The 13,410-nt window shown below is 39.9% G+C and overlaps 1 protein-coding gene across 14 annotated transcripts in view; it reads left to right on the top strand.

The window, feature by feature from the left end:
* Positions 1-13,410, top strand: part of LOC136428986 (endophilin-A3-like) — a 56,781-nt gene that overhangs the window by 31,294 nt on the left and 12,077 nt on the right. For 4 of the 14 annotated variants that reach the window (XM_066418845.1, XM_066418857.1, XM_066418859.1 and 1 more), the window contains exons 3-10: positions 259-331; positions 2,995-3,147; positions 4,456-4,470; positions 6,883-7,016; positions 7,819-7,891; positions 8,967-8,981; positions 10,169-10,272; positions 13,293-13,396. In XM_066418845.1, the coding sequence (XP_066274942.1) occupies positions 259-331; positions 2,995-3,147; positions 4,456-4,470; positions 6,883-7,016; positions 7,819-7,891; positions 8,967-8,981; positions 10,169-10,272; positions 13,293-13,396 (671 nt within the window). The remainder of the gene's footprint in view (positions 1-258; positions 332-2,994; positions 3,148-4,455; positions 4,471-6,882; positions 7,017-7,818; positions 7,892-8,966; positions 8,982-10,168; positions 10,273-13,292; positions 13,397-13,410) is intronic. The other 10 variants (XM_066418848.1, XM_066418847.1, XM_066418846.1 and 7 more) reach the window with 10 other exon arrangements.

Here is a 13,410-nt window from a genome sequence, read left to right as displayed (position 1 = left end):
TGACTATAAAAGGGTATGCAAGTCCCCCTATATCCAAGGGTGATGTACCTACTTTCAAATTGAACATTTTGTATATTTTGATATAGGACTGTCTCTGATTTAAATAACTTTGTACCACCACAATTCATACATTGCAGGTGATGACCATTGAGTGCCTGGTTCGGTACCTAGAAGTGATCTCTTGCCTTGCACTGAGCAAACCCGTTAAAAAAGATAAACTTGTTCTCAAAACCTTTCTCTTTGTTTCTTGTCTTTCAGAAAATCGACACAATGGACGAGCTGTCTATTGAGTTGATAACGAAAACCAAGGAATACCTGCAGCCCAACCCAGGTGAGTAAGGGGAGACACCTGGCAGGAGCCGAGGGTATTGCAACCAGGAGGACAATACAGAATGTCCCAGTGCATGATAGCCTGGATACCAGACCTTTCACGCTAGAAGATAGCTCCTTTTGGCTGGGAGAGCACATCATATGTGATATAGAGTTTGCACCCAGTCTCTCTTGGCAGCCGATCTCTGTTATCTATCGTGCGGGAGATAATTAGGGGCCCGTGTGCCAACTGTGGTGGCGGGGCAAGTCGCTTCCCCGGCCGAAGGATTAGCGACGGCAGCGCGGTGGTCTGGTACCCAGGCTTAAAAGTGCATGATTGAGATGGGTGGATATGTTTTGTTTCAAAATCAATGTCTTAAGAAGATATTTTTGTCATGAAAGGAACTTGATAAGACCATTCACAAGAAAATGACTGTCTTGGACTAAGCTTCTCTGCAATATTTATTAATCTACAACCATCTGCAATTATTATTAATTTACTTAGTATTGATTATTTTGGCCTAGTTTGCTGCATTGTAATTTCTACAGCTGTTCTTATGTTTGCAGTTTTGAGAATCTGAGCAATCTTCTAATTTTATTCACTTTTTATTCACTCTCCTCGACATATGTTTTTGCAAGGAGGTTAACCTCCTTGGTTTTTGGACACGACACATTTTAGACAACAAACGTATTACATGTTCTTTGCTGGACCACTTTATATTAGTCTTTACTGACCTGCATCAAGAAATTCTGTCATCTTCATTATACTTAGTAGTGAATCAGGCCCCAAATCAGCTTTCCACAAACACATGAACATTTATCATTATTCTCTGTATCTTGTACACAGTCTATGCCTGCCAGACTGGTGAGACTCTGTGGTGAAATTGAATCAAAATCTTATTTCTCTAGATGTGAACAAACTCATGAGGCAACATTGTAAATTATTCTTGGAAATATGAGTGAAATTAATTTCTGTAGTGAGTTTTTTTTAGCAGTAGACGAGAAAAGGATTTTTTTCCAGAGTTTTAAATTCCCAGTTGGAACAATTCTGTAGTACAGTAACTGAAATAATTATTATACAATTGGAAAATGCAGATTGATGTCACCGACCTGAAAACTGTGAAAATAAAACCGCTGCAAAAGTTTCAAGATTGACAGTATTCTTGATTTTATCATACCGTGTATTGTAGAATATTTTGGCAAAAAAGCTCTTCTATAAGATCCAAAAGCAATCAGATGTGATCAGAATTCCATAGTACTGTACATCGTTAAAAAAAGAAGGAAAAAAGGGTCATTTGTAACATGAAGTTTGAACCGTTACCTATCAGCAATGATTCCGTGACTTTACCAAATTTTATAGAACTTGAACAACACCAGTCTGGCAGGTATGGCTTTACCTGCACTGTGCCCATGTGTGTGTTTGTTGTAACTGTCTGCTTTGAACATTCACCGTTTTCTTTCACAATGTGCTGGCCCATTGCGCAGCAGGTAAAGCTACATTGTATTTTTGTAACGGAAAGCCTTGCACTGTCTTTTAGTTCCTCTTCTCAAAACACTATTGTAGAAAGTAGAGAGTTACACACTTCATGAGATCACGCTAAGTTCCTTGTACTTTGAATACAAAAAAAAAGAAAGAAAGAAGAAACAAACAAACAGATACTGTACATCCTAGCTACAGTCAAACCTGTACAAGAGACCTCCTCTACATAAAGACTGCCTGGCCAATGTGACCACTTTTTGCTGGTCCTTTAGATATTTTTTCCCATGAACATAAAGCACTTCAAGAATCTTGACCACCTGTCCATTTCATCATTCCTCTGAGTGGTCTTCTTGTGCAGGTTCGACTGTACATTCTTCAGTACCTGGAAAGCATGTACCAGGTCTATCTATTGTTTAATACTGCTCCGCAACTTTAGACTTCAGCTTGCTGACTTGATTTTTACTCTCTCATTCCCTTCTTCATGATTGGCATCAAATTTTGGCAAAAGTAATTCTTTCAACTCAAAATTACAACAGTACATCAAGTTGAGCTAGATGTCAATATTATAGTGGCCGTTAATGTTCTCAAGGTGGCAAAAACCAAGGAACTGTTTGCTTGGGCGCAAAACACCACCTTAAGTTTTAGCAATATACATGTAGACTTCTCTTTATTCAAAAAGTAGTGCTGTGTAGTTTGATCACCACTGCTCTGCTAGATGAATCGATACATCGTAAATGGCCGCATATTTGATTTTGTATCTTGTAAGTTAGATTACCTGATTTGTAATCATTATGGCAAAATCTTGAAATGTGTATGTACAGAATGTCAGTACCAGTATGTCAGGGTAGAGTTGGCAATCTGAAATCGCGATCAGAGCCTGTAATTATAAACTAAGGTATTCGCCTTAAGAGACAGTCAGAAACTTTAAACTTCTTTCATGTCTCTTTCGATCAATGGATTGACTTGAATTTCAGGATTTATAAATTTAACTTAACAATCCAAACACATTCCTAGCATCCCGATTGGAGTCTTTAATCGACAGAAACTCTGATCGCGATCTCTATTAGTAGAATCAGCGATTCTGTCAGATTACAATCTCTACCCTAATATACATCATATATCTGACATATATCATGACTAGTGATTATTCATATTGTACATTAATGTGTTTTTTCTTTGGGAACCTTGTTGTTTTCTCCCTCCAGCTTCTCGTGCAAGACTTGCCGCTCAAAACCAGTTTTCCAAAATCCGTGGCCAGGCCCGCACGACGCAGTACCCCCAGCCAGAGGGAACCCTGGGAGATTGCATGATGAAATACGGCCGAGAGTTGAGCGAAGGCTCAGTGTCGTCAGAATATGGTAAGTTTTAACCCTCTCCCTGCTGCATAACCCCGTAACCAATACAAACTTGGTGCAGAACGGCTACCTTAGCATGACTAAAGGTTACATAGGTGGTTTTGATTTCCAGCTCCAAATGTGTCCTTACGTCATGAACATATAGAAAATGAAAGTTTGAAGATTGAAGCATGTACTACCTTTTATTATGTGACTAATATATATTACACTGGTCACTTGAGCTTTGGAAAGACAATAAGGATATGGAAAATCTTATAACTTCAAACCGTATATTCTTTCTGTTGCAAAATATAAGGCAATGTTTGCATGGAAGCGTAATTGTTATAGATAAATACATGTATGACACTTTGAATAGAATGAATAAGTCTTAGATTTTCTAAATCTCTATTGTCGTTCTTAATGTTTACTGACCTGGGTCCTACCTGTTATATATTAGCATATTATAAAAACAATATCATTCATTGTCCCTTTCTGCTTTATTCTGACGTACAAAATTGTATGTGTTAATAATGAATATATTATTTGAACAAATAAGAATCGATCTGACTGTCCCTTTGTTTGATTATCTGAACTTGACTGGTGTTAATTAAAATGAACATTTTATGAATGAATCTTTTGATTTATTTCTATCCCATTCCTGTCTATTGTGTATTTCTTGCACGTTTTTTCAACTTCATGTCAGCCTCTAAGTGCAGTTTGCTGGAACAGAACAGAATGGCAGCTTTAGAAAGCATGGCACACTTTTGGCAGCAAGATCTCAGTTCTAGAATTTGACCAACTTTTTACAGAAAAGTGCTTTGCAATTGCAAAATGAAAGAAATGCTGTATTTTGCTTTTCGGATGATTGTACATTTTATATACAATATTGGATGTGGTGTAAATTTGGTGTCAGACACTTGTATCTTGGTCAGTATTTGACAGTAAAAAGCTATTAGATTATACATGTAGATAGTTGTCAGGGCAGCATGTACAGTTGTGGGATATTTGACTGATTGAAAGGCTCTATTGGTTTGAGATGCCTTTTTCTCAGATATAAAACTGATGAAAATGTTGATTTTTAGTGAATGAGATTTTCAGGACTCCAGTCTAGAACTCGCAGACGAAAAGCACCAAATTTGACAAAACGGAACAGACTGACTGGCCAAATTGTTCCTGTTCCTATATATACAGATAATAATCAAACAGACTTCAGTGCCAAATAGTAGATTTTCTCACCACCATGATCCAGTGAAATGTACTTGGCTAACATCAATCTCTCCTCCTTATGCTGAAGACCTGTTCTCATTCTTTTTTTCCATGTTATAAATGCAGATTGGAGAAACTATGGTATGTATTTTCACCATGTTTGTTTCCTAAACCCCTTAGTGCAGGTGTAATGGTAGCAAGCATTCAGGACTCACCTATCTTCTACTGTGAAACTAGGGTCATCAAAATACTGTCAGAGCTGTCAGAAAACTTTCCCAAACTTTGCTATTTTTTCAGAATACTGTCAGAACCTTAGTTTGAAAGTTTATCTGTCTTCAAGTTGGTAGAAATTATTCTGAAGCAAAGTTGAACTGTGATTTCCAACACAAAGATTTTAGTTGCCCAAATTTTCATTGTCTTACTTCAGTCTTCCACAAGGTATGAGCAATCCACCGCTTCTTTGACGTCACGTTATCTGGATAATATGTTCTATCTGATGAATAACGTGACATCACAGAAGCAGTGGTTTGCTGATTCCTTAAGCTTGACAAAGGCTGAAGTTTGACCATGGAAAATTTGGGTATTAGTCCATTTTTTGGTGTTGGAAATTGCAGTTCAATTTTGCTTCCTTCTGTCAAATTCTATTTTCACTGTGTGGCAGATTTCATTTGACATGGGTTTGCAGAAAGATCAGACTATAATAACTGCACAGAAGACTGCTCAATATCAGTTGATAACATGCACATGCACATTACCCAACATTGAAGACTTAAGTGTTTTTGTGAGTGAATTAAACTTGGCATGAAGTGAACACAAGAACAAAGTGCTGATAGGGTTGTGATTTCCCTTGTGGGCAGTGTGAAGACCTATCCTGATTAAAAACTTGGATGAAGCAAGTCGTATTGAAAGTTTGGCTTCAAAATCTTGTTCTTTTGAAAGTTTACCTATCCCATGACAAATTCTCCTGCCTTATAATCTCTGTATTATATATCTCCTAGTACAATCTTGTATCTCAACCTGTATATTATTTCTTTTCTATATAAGCTATATATTAATTTTCTTAAACAAATCAATCCTGTAAGTAGGAAGATGGGTGAGTCCTGGTAGTAACACTGTAGGTATCAGCGGATATTAACATATTTATGTAGATGAGATGTCTTGGCATAGACATATGCAGGTAGATGCTTCAACATCTGCATGGCATGGCAACTATTGGCTGGAGCTGGGATTATTCAATGTTTATGTGTACTGCATGAAGGACATGGCAGAAGCTTTGCTTAGTAGAGAGAAACTAGAATGATTTGGAATGCAATTTTGTTTGTATTTAAGAATGGTATTTTTGTTGTATCAATTTGCCACATTGCACTTGGTTTTTATCAATCTTCTTCAGTTGTTATTGTAAGGAACATTTGTAAGAAGTTATCAATTAAATGGTGAAGTGCACTCATTGATAGTTGGAAGTAAGAGGATTTTTGATGGAATTTTTCTCTCAGAAAAAAAGTAAAGAATGCCCATTTTTTATTGTTGTACCTCAAACAGGTCTAAAAATAGTTTTCAACGTTCAAAACTACCTGCATCAGACAAGTCATAGCTAAGTTTCTATCCCTTGCAAGCGAAAACACCTAATATAGTATGTGTATTGTATGTGCAAGTACGTCTGACCCTTGTGAGACAGGGTACTACAGACAATAAAAGAGACTGTGAGTGTGTGAGTTTAAGTCCAAATGAAAAACAGTGTTCATAAGATGATTCTGCTACCACTTAGAATCTTGTTATCTGTTGTGTGACAATTAGGGGTGGGTACCGGTACATAAAATTCAGGTCTGGTCCAGGTCCAGAGGGTCAGGTCCAGGTCCAGACCTGTACCTGTACCTGTACCTGATTATAGTAGTGTCGCAGTACATCATATTTTGGAGAGCGAGACACACGTAAAAGTCTCCAAACGTCATGTCTGGAACTATATAATTTCTTAGGGTTGCATTTTGTCTCAAAATTATAACTATACTCTCCTCGCCGTCTGTTTACTCATCCTTTAAGAGTTTCTAGATATGATTCACAGCTAACGTCTTCGAAAACGACTCGTTAAATCTGCTGCTTTGTATTTTCTTAGACCAGTTATGTGGCCGCCTGCTGGTAGCCTGGTACTATGAATTTTCTAATCGGTCCATAGGCCGGTCCGCTGATTTTTTACGGACCGTTTTTTTGGACCGGTCCATTAAGAAATACCGGTTTTGTACCAGTACACGGTACCGGTACCCACCCCTAGTGACAATGCAACTGTGAACTGTGTCTGGTTGGGCTGCCCATGGCCACACTTGCCTTTTGTCACAGACTCTCATTTGTCAGAGGCTTGTCAAGTCTCTTGAAATCTGTTGTACTTAAGCACAGAAATGTGAATGATAGATTATGTTGTGTGTTAGGTGAGGCCCTATATCTGTACTGATAGATTTATTGTGTGTTAGGTGAGGCCCTAGGTGATGATAACTTGTACTGAGATGTACGTTGTGCGTTAGGCGAGGCCCTATCTGTACTGAAAGATTTCTTGTGTGTTAGGTGAGGCCCTAGGTGAGATGGGTGAGACCCTGAAGCAGATGGCGGAGGTTAAGTACAACCTTGACGCCACGGTCAAGCAGAACTACCTGGACCCGCTGCAGCAGCTGCACGAGAAGGACATCAAGGAGGTCTTGGTGAGTCTGGGATTACAATTACATGGAACTGTCATGGAAGAAATTGTCATCTGGATGTTAGGAAATTCAATGTGTTAGGCTGGTATCTCATTTATAACTCCAGCTGCACGAGAAGGACATCAAGGAGATCTTGCAATTGGTGAGTCTGGGACAGTGGAAGTGATCTCGAACAAGTTAAGCTCACTGAAGAAGGAATACAAAAAATGGAGTTGAAGTCTTGGTGAGTTTGGGAGGCTGGACTGTTGTGGCATTGTGTTGACGTAGTGGTTAGGGTGTTGGGCCCAATCCCCTGACATGCCACCGATGTTGTGTCCTACACAACTTTCCCCACCCATACGCAAAAGGTGATGGAAGGAGAGGGTTCGGCTCTGCCTTCCAATACCATGCCCTGGACACGGTGGATAACAACCCACCGCCCCTTATGGCCTCAAAAGGCTATGGGACTACCTTTGCTGTTTTGTGAACTTGTCAAATACTGAGTTTCAGCGGTTATTTTCATAATGCCACAAATAAGTCGAAAAATCGCATAAATCTGCCTGCTGAGTGGGTAGAAATTACAATCTGGCAGAATCGGTAAAGATCCCAATCAGAGTCTCTGTGGCTGTAAATCCTTAAGTCAAGTCAAGACTGTCTTTTAAGGGATTATCTTAAATTTACTGACACCAATTGGGTTCTCTAACAGCAGAACCAGCAATCTCAACCCATTCATAGATGTGGAACACCTGCGAAAGTCATGGGAAATCATGAAATTTTGTTTTCAGCATATTGTAGTTTTTGACAAGTTCTCCTTGTTTTTTTCTAGCACCATCGCAAGAAGCTTCAAGGCCGACGACTCGACTACGACTGCAAGAAGCGTCAGAAGGAAAAAGGTAGTGGTGTGTACAGGAGTGGATTTTCCAGTCTCTCTTTCTTTTACTTTGCTGTTTACTAAGTGATGAAAATGTGTAGGTTCCAGGAACTGAGGTGTCAAGTTGCCATTTCTCAATTCCAAGAATTGACGCATTAATTGGCCATTTATCAATCAACTACAAGTCCTTGAATGAAAGTATATCTGTGATGGTAATGGACACTATAAAAGAATTGAAACAGTATGGAAATGAAAAGATTTACGTTCTAATTTCATACACTAAGTTAATTGCTTGCCAACAATCTTTCAACTGTCCTCTGGTCCTTCTCAAGCTGAAATGACTCATAGCCAAGGCGGGGGACATTACAGACTACCAGGCACCTTTGACCCGCTTCTGACGTCATACTTCCATTCAGGTCACATAACATATAGGCTTCGGGTCATTTCAGCTTGAGAAGGACCAGAGAACTGACTGAAAGCTTGGTGGAAAGCGCTTTACTTTGTGGACAGAATTAGCCTACAAAATATTTATAACGTATGTCAGTACCTTTATCATGTCCTGGAATTCTGCACATTTTCTTTTGAATTGACTTGTGTGATGTGATGTATATGATATCTAACTTTTTATTTTATTCAGTTGCTCTTCGTATTACACCAATGTTTTAATTGTCTGTTGGTGGTGAGTATTGAATTCCTTACTACCCTTGTGGCGTCGTGTTGGCGCAACGGCTGGGGTGTCGGGCCCAGAACCCAGAGGTCCTGGGTTCAAATCCCCTGACATGCCACTGACGTTGTGCCCTTGGGAAAGGCACTTAACACAACTTTCCTCACTGCACTCAGGTGTAAAAATGGGTACCTGGCTTCGGTTGGGGAGGTAAAAGGCGGTGGTTAACAACCCACTGCCCCTACGGCCTCAGAAAAGTTATGGGACTACCTTCACCATTTACTATCCTTGAGTGGCTCAATCCCTCAAACTGATTGGTTACAATTAAAAGAGGTTGATACCACTCAAGGATTCAAGGGGGGTCGGGATTTGTTATATTGTTTGACTGACATTTGACCTGTTGACCTTTTTCTGTTACATTGCACCATGGGAACAACAGCAGGTATGCAACCTGGTAATTACAAAAATTAAGAAAAATCTGGGTGTTGGTGGCAGAGGTGGTGGGTGCTTTATATAAGCACTGATGAAATCTTAAGACGCTTTTAAACATCTTAAAACTACACGTTGTATAAACAGAATGAAACTTCAGCTACAGTTCAAAATGTTCATTAGAAGCTGGATGAATAAAAAACGAAGTGCTTTATTTTCTCTTGCAGCTGTTACACTATTTCTGCTTTCGTCTTTTTGATTGGAAATTAATTTTTTTGTTCTTGCTTCCACCAGCTGTCACTTGTTCCCATATAAGGCAAGATTGATAAGTAGAAATAGATTTCATGTCTTGATCTATGAGTTGGCAAAAAAAAACCACACAACTTTATGTTGTAGTACATTGTAGCAGATCAGCTCTCTGCAGAAATTGCCACTGAAGATTTTATTTATTCAGTCTTGGGAGAATAAACCATATTCACTGTAAATCCTCCATTGTAAAAGCTTTCAGGATCGTTTGCCAACATTCTTAACCTTCTCCCTGCTGCCTAGCCTTGTAACCTGTACAAATTTGTTGCCAAAAAGTTACTTCAGCAGGGAGAATGTAAACAAATCTTTAACCTGAATGCTAGCCTTTTTAGTTTTTGTATACTCTCTCTGTTGCTTCCCTGCCAAAAAACAACAACATGGAAGCGAGAGGGGTGACCGAGACTGAGAGAGTATACTAATCCTAAAGAAGCTTATAACATTCAGGCTAGAAATCTTAAAATGCTCTTAATGTCTTCAAGCTATAAATGCAAAATACATCTGAAGCCCAACTGCTCGAAGCTCTGACCTTGTGTTTTGTGCAAGATAACAGTCACTGAAGCAACTGGATATGTTTTGGAAACTCTATCTAGTTGCTTAAGTAACTGTTACATTGTACCTTGGGTACAAGTACTGTAAATGCAGATATGTTTGCGGGGATTTAATTTCGCGGTAGGGAGAAAATAAAGTGTTCGCGGTGGTCTCGACTTTGAAACAACAGTAGTGCTACAGTCACACAATGGAACGGCTTTTTGCGGTGGTTTTAAGTTCGTGGTAAAGAGTTCACTGCAAAATCCCCGAACAAAAAACCACCGTAAACATTTCTGCATTTACAGTATTTTATTACATGGATATCTAACCTTCATGGAAGCTTATTTTGTGTTTTTTTTGTGTTTTCGTGTCGATAAGCAGGCTCCAAGGTCAGCGACGATGACCTTCGCAGCGCCATGGAGAAGTTTGAGGAGTCCAAGGAGCTGGCGGAGAACGGCATGTACAACCTGCTCGAGAGCGACGTGAGTATTTGATTTATCTGAAGAACAGCCAGGATGTACCCATCTGAGTAATGAGACTGCTGTAGTGACTGTTAACGTGCTTGAGGCACCTCCTCGATCACGGGACCCTCATTTTACGTCCCTTCCGGAACACGGTGCAGCCCCAACCAGTGCAAGATGTCCAGTGCACCTATTCCCGTGAGTTTCCTGGGTTCTCTGTTCCATCCTTGGTAGTCCTTCGTTTCTTGTGGTGTTTAACCTTTGCAGCATCCCCTTCAAAAGCTGTAGTGTCTTCGGATGGCAGATTGCTGCACCATTTTCACTGGATCCTCCTGGAGCGTGATATAAGTTTGCTGGTGTATTTGCTCCACATACCCACCGATTGCCTCAGAGCAATACTGAATGGTTCTCAGTCATTATGTTTAGCCATAAGTATGGCTAAACATATTGTTTTCTCTCATGTTTCTTCTTCTTCTTCTTCTTCTTCTCCTGTCAAATTTTCAAATCGATTCATCTCTGTCATTTTTTGACCAAATGACCTGAAATTTGGTACAGAGGTAATGTAGGCAAAAACCAATGTGCGTTCTTTTCCTCCCTTTGATATTGACCTTGAAAGTGATTTTATTGAGGTTTTTAGGCTATTTTTAGCATATCTTGGCCTCCTTCGCCCTGGTATTTCAACCGAATGACCTGAAATTTGCTGTATATGTGGCTTGAACAAATATTTTAAGGACTACATTCCCATTTTTGGCATACATATATTCAAAACGATTTATTTTGGGCTTTCTTGACAATATTTGCCACTTCTGTCACTTTCAATACTACATATGACCTACAGGTCATTGACCCCTAGTGCCTTGCACCTGGCCAAGCTGGAAGTTTGCTTTAACGTGATTATCGGGAAAACACCATGTTCCCTTAAACTCAGTGGTTAAATTGCAGTTTAGGGAATTTTATAACAGAAAACAAGTTAAATCAATGATTTTGTGAATGTTTATTCTAGCATTAGTTATTCCAGATATTTTCAAACTCCAAATTCTTCAACACAACACGGGAGATCGTTTCTCCTCAGACTGGCGCGACACTCCTGTCAAAATTGATTGATGATCTCTCTCTGCCGCCGACTTCATACATGATCAAAGGCGGGTGGTAGGCGGTGCGCGCGAAGTGTTGCACAAGGAATTCTCACGCTGAGGGGTACATGAAATAATGCTACAAAATAGACCTCTATGAATCGGGCTACATTCAGCAATGGTAGACGGATTCGGGGCATGCCGCGCAAAACACATTGTCTCACTGGGGACAGGCGTTTTGGTCCCGCACGTTGTCGCAGCGGTGCGTCGCCGCTACGCGATCGAAAGCACGCCGCTGTCTGTCTCGGACCAACACGCGTCTCCCGTGATGTGTAGCGTCCACCACCAGGCCTTCCTACATGTCCTACGTACGGGCGTATGGATCGTAGAATTCGGCAAAAAAAGGAATGATTAGGCCAGTAGAGTCAGTCCCCGGTAAGGTCAATGATTCGCCCCTTTGCGCTAGCTTGTAACGTTAAATGAATGTACCCTCTGGTGGCCAAACTTCACTGACAAACTTTCTCCCTATTATCATCATGAGCTTGCGTTAGTCTGGTACTAGTGACTATTATGTGCCGGGAATGTTTATCTATCGCACGCCTTGGAAGGAAGTTCAACCATGATAAATGGTCGGCCGTTGCGAAAATTTGGAATCCCATGCTGTTGATTTTCGTGATTGAATCTGTAAGAAAATATATTTTCATGTCGTTCATGTTTTTGGGACGGACGCCGGGACGGGGTGAATTTTTTCTATCATTTTCGTCCCGTTAGTAATTCAAATCGAATCGTGTTGCACAAGAGGCAAAACACTAAAAACGTGGGTCTTGTGGAGTGTTTTGGAGCGGGAAAATGCCGGATATTAGCGGTGCCGAACAGTGTACATCGTCGCGCGCGGGTGACGCTCCGTCAAAACAAATCCGCTGGTGGTCTAGCGCGGCCACCGAAAATAGGCAGAAACACACAGGAGGACTTAGCACCTTCGTTTATGAGGGCAATTGTGAAAATCTTTTGTTACAAATTTTTCGAACATTGAAACATTTGGATAGATGGTTTGAAACTGTTCTAAATAAAGAGATTTTTGTGTAGTTACGTTCGAAATGTTTCCAACGTATGTGAAATAAGTTCAAACATGTTATAAGTTTCAATTCTAATTGTTTGAACACTTTAGAACTATTGTGACTTAGACATTCTTTTAATCAAAATAGTTCAAACATATTACAAATATTATATTAAAACCCTCTCGGTGACTTTGAATTGACTCAAATATGTTGTTTTTGGTCATTTCCTTCGTCTCCTGTCAAATCTTCATATGTATACTATGGAAAACTTCATTCTTCCCTGGGGTTGATCTTTTTTTAATTCAATTTTGAACTGGGTTGATTATGCGCAAGAGTGTAATTTTCAGCGGATATTTTTCGACTGGTTTACATGGAAATGGCACGGAATATCCCATTCTTGCAAGGGGAGGATTCTTAAATTATTTCTTTCAATTTTGAGCTGGATGATTATGAAAAAGTCCATTTTTTAGCAGAAGTGTATTTGTTAATCAATTAGTGGATATGGTTGTGGACTGGTCCATATTGTGTTGAGGTGCTACTGGAAGACTCAATTTTGGACTGGGGTGATTAATTTTTTTAGTGCAAGTATTTTAGAATGGTCCATTGTTATTTTGGGAGAGTCCATTTTTTGCATGGCGAGGAGTATGGCTAAACATGCTGTATTTGCTCGCAAATGTTGCCTTTCTAGTATTTAGACTGCATTCTTCGCAATGCAGTATATAGCGACACCTAGCTGCTGTGTGAAGTAGAACCAGTCAGCATTGCCCCAAAGATAGTGACAGACGGTCATGGAATTCGAAATGTTGGCAGGTGATTATGTACTGGTCGTGTGTAAAGAACTTTGTTATCCAGAGTTGTCCTTATCTCATTCTATCAGGACTGAGTTGTTATCTGTGTTCCTGCTGTCCAGGTTGAGCAGATCTCCCAGCTGCAGACCCTGGCTAACTCCATGTTAGAGTACCACCAGCAGTCCACAGAACTCATGGAGCAGCTCTGCAGTAAGCTACAGAGCAGGTATGGATAGTATA

The sequence above is a fragment of the Branchiostoma lanceolatum genome, chromosome 2 (assembly GCF_035083965.1).
Source record: "Branchiostoma lanceolatum isolate klBraLanc5 chromosome 2, klBraLanc5.hap2, whole genome shotgun sequence".
In the NCBI taxonomy this organism is placed as follows: domain Eukaryota; kingdom Metazoa; phylum Chordata; class Leptocardii; order Amphioxiformes; family Branchiostomatidae; genus Branchiostoma; species Branchiostoma lanceolatum.
This window is presented reverse-complemented; position numbering and strand designations above follow the sequence as displayed.